This window comes from Seriola lalandi, unplaced genomic scaffold (assembly GCF_002814215.2).
Source record: "Seriola lalandi dorsalis isolate HSWRI2012SDOR001 ecotype SW California unplaced genomic scaffold, Sedor1 jcf7180002054923, whole genome shotgun sequence".
NCBI classification, from domain to species: Eukaryota; Metazoa; Chordata; class Actinopteri; order Carangiformes; family Carangidae; genus Seriola; species Seriola lalandi.
This window is the reverse complement of record NW_019525475.1, coordinates 956016-966203: the sequence shown is the minus strand read 5'-3', so window position 1 is coordinate 966203 and position 10188 is coordinate 956016. Positions and strand designations below refer to the sequence as shown.

The following is a 10188-nucleotide window of genomic DNA, read 5'->3' as shown; positions in this document are numbered from 1 at the left end:
AACTCTCTGTGCTTACAATTACACAGTGGATTAAAAAAAAGTAACTCAAAAGTAGCTTAACTTTGAAGTCCAGAGTCATGTTTCTGGCCACCTGATGAATGAAGCGTTATTTTTTTTTATTTACAACCACTGCCAGATGTTTGATGTTGCAGCTTCACCAGCTAATCGCTAACTTTGTCTGTTGCTTAGTGGAAGGCAGGTGGCATGAAGTGTGCTCAGCAGACTGTTTTTTTTTTGTGTGTTATTTTTGCAGGAAACAGCTGTTGACTGCTGGAAATAAGGTTAACGACACTGGAATTTGTCAGAAGTAAAACCAAAACTAAAAGAGGCTCTAACTAAAGGGCCGTAATGAGCCAAGGGGAGACGACAAAGTTCACTGGTAAGTCTCTGTGGCTTCATCACTACAAGCGGAATCTTTCACATTACAGTCAGTCATTTGTTTCTGTGTTGTTAATATATAAAATATTTATTAGGAGCTTTAAAGACAAAGTTTTTTAATACGTACAGACACACACACACCCTCCCTCTCTTCTCTGTTTTTTCTGCTCTGTTTCTCTGTCCCCGTTTCTCTCTCTCTCTCTGATGTCTGAACTTCTTCATGTGCTGTGGGTCTCATTTGATCTACAGCATCAGACATCTGGAGCACTGCTCCACTGAAACACCTGTTTTCAATTCAGGCAACCGACAGAAACATTTGATTGTTTCTCACAAGCAGACTTTTTTTTTTTTTTTTGCTGTCTCCCTCCCATTGACTCACAGGCTATTTGTTATGTTTAAGCCAAAGACCAGCTCTCCTATAGGTAATAGATGGAAGAATAATTTGAACTTGATTAAGACCAATTGAGAGGAAAATACAGTGTATGATTTTCCAGGTATTATGTCTGCAATTTTGGCACCTTTGCTGCTGAACAGCGTTGCTGTTAAATAGGTTCAGTATGTTTGAGATTAAATGGAATGAGTAACGTCTGAATGTTAAACTTTTACCCTTTAACTTAATGGAAAATAATGGGTTTTCAGTATGAAATGTTGATTGTCATGATGCATAAATCGTGAAACTTTTAGGTCCTATATTCTCTCCCCTAAAGTCAATGTTTTTTTGAGTAAAACCAACAAGCTAGAGCGAAATTTCTTTTCTGGCAAAATATATGTACATTTTATTTGGCGTTGAACGAGAATACATGCATCGGCGTTCCACGAGACACGTGCAGGGAACCCAACCACACACACACAGAAAGAAAATCATTAAACATAATGAAGTGAGAGTCGAGCTGAAGAGTTTCACTGCCAACTTCCTGAAACACTTAATTATGCCTAATTGTTCAGAGGACAGAACACACACAGAGGCAATTAGCAACGATATGCATGGGCAGCTCCTCACAGGGAAACAGTATTTAGGCAAAGGAATAACAAATGTTTGCACATTCCACAATACTATGTTATACATGTGCAAAATAAGTGTATGATAGAGGCTATCACTGCATGTATTTGAATATCAACACTGCCTACTCAGTGCTTTAACATATTTCTTTTTTTAACACATTTTTTTTCTGTTTTGCTCGTCTGACAAATATATGCATTCCATAGTGTAAATACAAAAGCCCTGTTGTATAAAAGGCAAATAAATATCATCAAAAAACATCATCAAGTACAAAAACTGCGTCGTATTGAAAGTTTACTACATTGCGTTAGTGTATTGTTCTTTCATGACAAACTCTTCAGAGCATCAGAGGAATAGTTTGACATTTAAGGAAATGTTTTCTTTTTGGTGGAAAGTTAACGAGTAGTTTGATAGCACTTTCATATCTGTTTGATGAATATGAAGTTATCACAAGCTCTATTTTACCTTAGCTTAGCATCAAGAGGGAAGACAGAAAGAAACAGCAAGTAAAATTAAAATAAAACAGTTCCCTGCTGGCGCCGGCTGGTCACAAACGCCGTGAGAAGGATATATATTTGGTTGAATGTAGGATGCGAAGATGGGAAAATATCAGAACAACGTCTAATAGATGTAAAACACTGACAACAGCTGACATTGATATTTTGTTGGTTTGAAGTTGCGTTGCTAATCTTGACGTATAAAACCCAACGTCTGCTAAACGTCGCAATGTTTTGACATCAACCTGATTTTCACTTCCAACCAAAAGTCTGTTCAGCGTTTGAGTCCAACACTGATGTCTGCTGTCAGGCTAGCTGTTTCCCCTTGTTTCCTCATGTTTATGCTAAGCTAAGCTAACTCTCCTTCAGGAAACATATCGGCTAAGTGTATTTCCTTAAAATGTCAAACTACTGCTTGAAAGGCCTAATGATAAATACAAAAGATTTGTTACATACAGGATGTTATATATATGCAGGGATGGAAGGATACACAGTTCATATCAAAAGACTCATACGCAAAAGTAGGCATGCCAATGTGTGCACACACGCATATACATACATATACATGTATTAGCACCACTGCACACATATGCACACACAAATACAGTACATATACACACACACTCACACACACACACACACACACACACTTAGACATTCAATGTAGAATTGGTCACTGCTCAACCAGCCGAAGTACTTCAAGCGAAAGCAGTACTTATAATATGTAAATCATACCCAAAAAGATTTCACAATAAAAGTCTAAACAGGTGATGAAATATACATTTAAAACAATAATACGACAAAATATGTGGAACAGATGAATACGTTTTTCATCAACCAGTATTCTTCCATGATTTGGTAAATTGTTGAATCTGCTCTGCAATTCAAATATTGTGCAAAACTGTTCTTTATTCTCACAAAATGTATTAATGACACGAGGCTCCGTCCTGCCTTTGATCACACTGCAACCCAGAGGATTGAAATATTAGTGCCTCCCTCATGTGTTATCTGGTTAACTCGTCCACGGATGCAGTCCAGAGTCACATACACAGCTGTGCCATTCTGGACCTGAAACGAGGCCCTCAGCCCGATACTGGCCCACTCGCTCCCCTCGGGCATGTATCCAGACACCTGCTGAGCCACAGGACCTCCCTGCCCACTCTGACCCAGACCCCCCGCCCGCTGCAAAGTCAGTTTTACTATATTACAGGAGTGGATGAGCTTCAGGTTGAGGGCTACGTTTGCCGTCCCTTTCTCGTGGAATACGAAGTTCTTGCGGCTGCTCGGCTCGCCTGAGCGCGCCAAATGAACCTGCGGCACGTCGGAGCTGATCTGCTGGAACAACAGCGGTTTATTCCTGACTGCTCCGAAGGGAAGACCGGTCCTGGACACGGTGCCAGTCAAGGCTGAAGACACAGCTGAGGGAATCCAAATAAGGCTCAGCATGCTGATCCCAGAGCTGTCCCCAAAATAACGGATGTTGCACTGCGACGGAGACGTGATCTCGAAGCTGAGCGTGTCCCCGCTGTCCACGCTCACGGCACCGGAGAGCGTGATGGAGGTGTCTCTGTAGTTGACGCCCGTCTTGAAGGCCTGCATCGCCTCCTGGCCGGTCCCGTTGCGGTTGGTGTACGCAATCAGGGAGAAACCCTCTCGAATGCAAGTGTGGCCCATGGAGTACAGCGCCTGCTGGAGGACAAACTTTACCACGCCGCTCTCTGTGAAGCGCACGCCACGGTTGTCATGGGTCAGGCTGATCATATAGGGGTCAGACACTGCGGTCACACGGAAGGTAGGGCGGTAGCTGGTCTGGTAGTGCACCAACAGGGACATCTGAGCTGTCATGGCAACAGCGCCGGTATCATGAGACAACCAGAAGAGACTTAAAGCGGGAGCGGTGATGTCGTACACGTGAAGATCTTTGCTCTGGTTGCAGTGTTGATTCGGACTCTTCAGCAGCAGAGTGAAGGTGTGATTGGGCTCCACCTCCACGCCGCTGCTGACGCTCACTCCCTGAAAGTACTTCCCGTCAGGCTGTTCAATGCGAACGCCGCTGAGGTCGCGCCCCTCCTCCTCCTGGCTCCCGTTGAGTCTCATCCCCACCTGGAGGAAGTTCCTGCAGCTGTGCTTTATGGCAAAGTTATGATCCAACCACACCAGGCCGTGCTGCAGGAAGGTCACCTTCCCCGCCTCGTTCGACAGTAAATCACTGCTCTCCTTCCCTCGGATGTTTAGCTGAAGCCCAGGGAAGATGTGGGCGCCAGAGGTCCTGGCAGAGGGAACCGCCACATTCGCCGCCCAAGACTGGGACATGCGGCTCTCTGAATTCTGTCCGCAGACGGTGTCGCTGATGGCCGCGCAGGGAGCAGTGACAGGCTCTCCGTCACAGTCCGAACAGGCCTGACACTCCTGCAGCTCCTGGTTGTAAAAGTAGTCGTGACCGCACAAGCCCATCACTGCTTCTCTCTCCGAGACGCCCAGACACCTGAACCCTCCTGTGCAGTTCAAGAACAGAGAAACCGAGGTGTAAAAACAAGCTCCCACAGCTCTGCAGACCTGTGATCCAGTGTATAATGATTATTTTATTGGTACATTCTTTCTGTTTTAGATAAACTAGTGGAAAAAAGTGTTCTAAAATGAAAATAACTTGTAGATAATACTTCTTCTGTCCCTGTCAGTAGAATAAGTTTCTGTTTATTATCAGCACTGTGTTAAACTCACCTGGGGTGTTGAGGCACTTCACTCTCTCTCCACAAATATTTGGTAATTCAAGGCATTCGTCTCTGTCCTGTAATTTAAACAGATGTATATCATCAACATGGATACATTTTGAATATTAATATTTGAGTTCAGCTGAATTTTGGAAAGCTGATATCAATACCAATGCTTTATTTTTCTTTATTTTTATGATATTTTGCACTGGTGTTCATTAACTCGAGAATTAACTTTACGGTAACACAAATAGACAGGGAACTATGAAGGTTTTATTCCAATCAGCGATGAGATCATTCAACATTTTCACTTCAAACCAGCTGTTGTTATGTTTGGGCAATGCTGGCACTGGCTGGAAAACCACTGACTGATATCATCAATTGGCACCACGACTTCCAGATGAAACCCATTCCCACTTTTGTTTGCAGAAGGTTGTTTTTTTTTTTGACACAGTGCAGATATCTGATTTTAAAAATACGCCAGTTCAGGACTGGCCTGAGACCCATTTCTTTTTTAGTCGAACAGCCAGAATCAGTATTTTAAAGGATAGTACCTGGCACATACGGTCTGCAGTCGGAGAGCACTGTGAGATCAGGAAGAAACCTGGTGGACACATGGTGCACTTCTCACACTGAGGTGGGTCCCTCTGAAAATCACAGAACTCCTCTGATCCACAGGGTGACAGGCATCCCAGCAGAGGCTGAGGGAAGTTTGCCTCCCCGACTACATCCATCACCTTCGTGTCCATGTCCATCTTGTGGACGGCGTAGGACTTCTGCAGGTGGCTGCGGGCCTGGCTCTGCAGACCTGCCAGGTGGCTCTCAAAGTAGCTCTGCAGCTCGCCCTGCAGGCCCTGGAAGGAGACCTGTTTGACGGTGTCAGAGAGGAGGCCGTACTGCGCCTTCACCACGTCCATCTGCTCGTACATGCGCCGCTGCTGATCCAGGATTTCCCGCTGCTGAGACAGCAGCGCCTCCTGTTGGTCGGCGAGCTTCTGCTGCAGGTCGCGGATGACCATCTGCTGGGCTCGCAGGGCCTCCACCAGCTTCTCCTGCCCCTTGGCCAGCTGGAGGTGCAGGATGAGGGCGTCCTCTGAGGGAACTTCATTCTCACCTACGATGAAAATAATGCAGAGTGAAGGACGGGATCAGACTCAGTGTTAAACACCGCAGTGGAGGAAGTGATTAAATGAGATTAAGTCTGATTCAGAAGTCAGATTTCAGCAAACTGCTGGCACGAAGTGTGAACACCCAGTGACCCCAGTTACTCAGCCCAGCTGTGGCAAGTGTACTGAAAGTTTCCTATATGGATCAACATCAAAGCACTCTAAATTTTCTGGACAATTGACTGTGAGACATTCTTCCAGTTCAGCTACTCTCGCCGCTCTGCAGATTATATTTTTGGTCTGAAGGTCAAAGTCGTCCTCTGCTCTCAGACCATAATCCCCTTGTGCTGACCACAGGTGGGAAAAGGGGGGTTTAAAGTCAATAAAGACTAAATGTGTATGTGGTGAGACTGGAGCACAGTGCGATATATGGCATTTGAAAGAAGTGGGATAGAGCAGCCTGTAAAGACAACTGTTAACATTTTAGATTACACTGATGATGAAGATAGCAGACCTGGCTTGATGTCACATGTGAGCTGCACACCCAGAGGCGCGCCGCCAAGTTCCGATGAAGGATATCCAAACTCCGGAAAATCTCCCAGAAACTGCGCGGCTCTGTCGGACAGATGGACAGGGGGAAGCTGGCTGGCGGCGGAGGAGACGCTCTCCTCTGAACCGGCCAGACATCCCTCACCCACACAGGACTTTGCTCGAGGTTTTGGTCGCACCCTCAGGGGCAGTCTGCACTCGATCCCTCTACAGTCTCGGGTGTCATTTGTGGGCTGAAATTGTTTCACAAGAGCAGCGCAGTCCGCATCGGTGCATCCTGCAGGTAAAACTTCAGGCGCTCTCACCCGCGCGCCGCCGCCGCTGTCGCTGCCGCTGCTGTGCCGCCCGCGGAGCGGCTGCACGGCCGGATAGGCTTCCGACGCAGCTCTTGGAGAGCTCGGGTACGCGTGGTTTTGGCCGCCAGCTCCCTGCACCGCTCTCCCCTGCGTGTTCGGGTTAAACTGCCTCGGCGTTCTGGAGGATCTGCCCCCAGGACAGTGCGCTCCGGTGCACGGTCTTGGATCGCCGGTTTCCCCGCCGTAGCAGTGCGTCCCCCGGCAAATCTCTGCGACAGCTTGCGCGGTGTTGTGCAGTGATACAGAAGAGAGCAGCAGCAACAGCACTGATGTCAGTAAAACCATTTTTGCATCAGTTTTTTTTTTTTTTTTTTAAACCTGTAAAAAAGAAGAAAAGGCGAATTCAGCTTTAGATTCTCAAATGGAAAAAGAAAAATATGGAAAAATCTTTGAAAAGCTCCTAAAAACTGCTCAAGGATTCAAGTTGAGAAAAACCATCTATTGTCTCCTGTGTCACAACTGAAAACAAACTTTATCACACTTGACACAGAGAGTCTAGATCAGCAGCCCCTCACAGAACATCAGCCCCGGGGGTTTTGGTGAGACTGACTCTCCCGACTGTCAGATAGGAATAAAAACATTAGACACACGCATTACTGCTGGCTCTCTCCATGCCTGACCCACTCTGAGGGCTTCCGCACTACAATGTCAGTATGTGGCATTCCAAAGACTTAATTAGCATCAGGTTTCCCCGGCCACAAATTAACCCTTCACCTTCCCTGTTCTCCGCACAGGAATTCCGTATAAGAAACATTTTCTAAATCTAAATGTTTCTTCTGTTTTCATGTTAAAAAAAAAGAAAAGAAAAGAAAACAAACAAACAAAAAAAACAAAGTGGAAATTTTAATCTGTGTAATACCAAAAATGATTGTTCTCCTCCCTTGTCGTCTTTTTCCTGGTGACTGTCACTTTTCATTTCACTCACTGTTGACTTTTCCTTTGACCCTGTGACCATCCAAGTTGCAAAAAAAAAAAAAGTGGCAGTAAGTTTTTTGTTTAGCGCAGTGTGGATGTTGAGACAGCTGCTGGCTCTCAACTCCCGGCGTTCTTCACGTTATACTGGCCTTGTCAACACCGAGCGCTCCCCTTTATAGACAAAGCCAACAGAGGTCAAGCTGTTGTTGAAGAGACCTATGGTGGAAGTCAGGAATGTGAAACCCACAGCTGTTTTTTTTTTTTTTTGGAAACCTCTCCTATACTCTCGTTTTTAGTGCTTCTGCATAACCGCACATCCAGCGGGAGGTTATCTGAGGCTGATGTTTGTAGCTTGGCAGATTCTGGTGTCGTTTTCTGTTTGATTATTTCAAGGTCAGGCAGGTACGGAGGTGAAGAAAAAGAAAAGAGATGAAACATTTTAAATGATGACAATGAAAATACAAGATTTTGACTCATCAAAATTCATACTTAGTATCTTGTAATTTTGACTCACTATGTCAAACTTTTGATATAATTGAATCTTGATTTACCCTAATAATTTTTTTCATCTCATTCTGACTTATTCTCTCAATTTTTGTAATTTAGTATGTCATATGTCAAGATTTTGAATTATCTCATATTTTTGACGCATTTATCTCCATAATAGTTTTGAATTAGTATCACATAACTGAGATATAGTGTCTCATACATGACTATTTTCTCATAAATTTGATGTATTATCTCAGTTTTAATTTAGTATCTCGTTAGTCAAGATTTTTTACTTGTCTCATAATTTTTGATTTAGAATCTTATAAAGTATATCTCATTATTTATCTCAGAATTTTGACCCTGTGAATCAACTTTGTATGTATTTATGATATTTGCTTTTACTAATTATCATTATGACTCTTGGACTTATTCTCTCATGGATTTATCATCTCAAAAATTGCACTAATGATCTCATCATTTTTTAGTTATTATTAAGTCTTGACTTGTCATTTTCTCTAAGCATGTCATGATTGATTATTCTCCTAGTTTTGAATTACGCAGTATCTCATAAGTGGGACTCATAAGTTTTGTTTATTATCACTATCACTCATTACTTCCACTTACCATGAGTTCTTTATTTTATTTTTTTCTTGCCAATTTTCATCCAATTTTCTCTTTTCCTGGCAGACATGAGCTTCCACATCGAGCCGAGTTTGACTCATATTAATGAAAACAAACCTCAAGTTTCCTTGTTTGTTGGATTCTTGTTGGCAAACAAGTCCGGCCGGGGAGAGCAGTGAGGGACTCACTGGAACCCAAATCAGTTGCATACATACAAAAACACGCGGCTAATTGGCAGTTACTCTACTGGCGTAAACTCGCCGTGTGGATTATTGCACCACAAAGAAATAAGCAGTGCAGGCTGGTAGCATAAACTGCTCCACACCACCCACTGAGTTCAATAGCGTTTGTACATGTACAGTACAGCAGAGTACAAACAGAGGGCACTGCAACACTCCTGTAGTATACATCACTTTTCACATCATCATAGTGACAGTTTGTCCTCTGCAGTATTATATTTAACAAACGCTCTATATCGTTTTGCAAGGTGTCCACTGGTTTTGTCATTATCACCCCATTTTCTTTTAGGGCAGAAGCCCAAGAAAGGTATTCAGAGGTGTGTTGGAGCACTCAGATGTAACATGACAGAGAATAATGATTTAAAAATGTGCCCTCTGTTGTGTGTCACACCTTACCATCTGGGCTTTTGTAATTCTTCAAAACCAACAGACTGCTCTTTGTTTTGCAACCAGTTCCTACATCCTTTATTTGTCGTGCATAATATTTGATATGCTTACTAAAAATCACAGTTTCTTGACTCTGTGCTGTGATGTACGAGCACATCAAAAACCGTTATCAGTATCCGCTCTGCTGGACCACCCTCAGTGCCTGACGAGTGACACGGCAAAAAAAAAAAATCACCCCACTCTCTGCTGCCGAGCTCCACAACCATTAATCAGTGTATTTATTTGAGAAATGTTCTCCGAGGCACCGGCGTGCTCGTGTTTGGGAGATGCTTGGAGCTAACGGGAGGCTACGCCTTTGGTGTCCATCTGTTTGTCAACCCCTGAGAGAGGGAGGAAATGAGGGTGGTTGGGACACATGCCTGTACCCCAAGTGTTTGTTTAATACATCACAAGTCATGAAAGGCTCTCGAGCGCGTTCAAGGTTATTTGGTTTCTCCCCGTGGTGCTCGGCTTCACCGTCTGATGACAGGATTTTGCCACAGAGAGGGTGGTCTGCCTTTCCCATTGGAGCCAGGGCGAGACTTGAGGGGAAAATAGGACACAGAAGTGCTAATAATAGAGAAATAATGCTAATATTTTCCTCAAATTAGGGGAAGTTGTTCTTTTAAGCTTAATTTTGCATCATGATGCTCATTCCTCACCTCCCTTTGACCGCAGTTTCCTAATATTTTGACACATCTTGCGTTGAGCTGTGTGCACTATCCCTGCGAGCTAAAAAGAGATTAAAAGAAAGATGTGAAATCTTGTCTTTTGGCCTCCCAGGTTGACTCAAGGAGAAATGCAAATAAATAGAGCTATCTGTGTCTGCATGGTCAGATAAGAGCCAGAGGCTATTCATACCTTGACAGCTTGACTCTCCTTGGTCGTCATCGCCGTCGCC

The 10188-nt window shown here is 44.1% G+C and overlaps 1 protein-coding gene across 1 annotated transcript; it reads right to left on the bottom strand.

The window, feature by feature from the left end:
- Nucleotides 1–1125: 1125 nt before the first annotated feature.
- On the bottom strand, nt 1126–7202 carry nell3 (NELL (neural EGFL like) family member 3). The gene is made up of 4 exons (XM_023431448.2): nt 6207–7202; nt 5141–5700; nt 4597–4663; nt 1126–4370 (listed from the first exon to the last, which is right to left on the bottom strand). Exons 1-4 carry the CDS (start codon nt 6880–6882, stop codon nt 2833–2835), a joined length of 2841 nt encoding a protein of 946 aa, XP_023287216.1. The 5' UTR covers nt 6883–7202; the 3' UTR covers nt 1126–2832.
- Between the last annotated feature and the right edge of the window lie 2986 nt (nt 7203–10188).

Excerpts from the sequence above, each read along its gene's own strand:
- nell3 (XM_023431448.2), bottom strand. The coding sequence starts at position 6,882 with ATGGTTTTACTGACATCAGTGCTGTTGCTGCTGCTCTCTTCTGTATCA. Across the intron at positions 5,701-6,206 it reads CACATGTGACATCAAGCCAG|GTGAGAATGAAGTTCCCTCA; the intron begins GTCTGCTATCTT and ends TTTTCATCGTAG. Across the intron at positions 4,371-4,596 it reads GAAGTGCCTCAACACCCCAG|GAGGGTTCAGGTGTCTGGGC; the intron begins GTGAGTTTAACA and ends TGAACTGCACAG.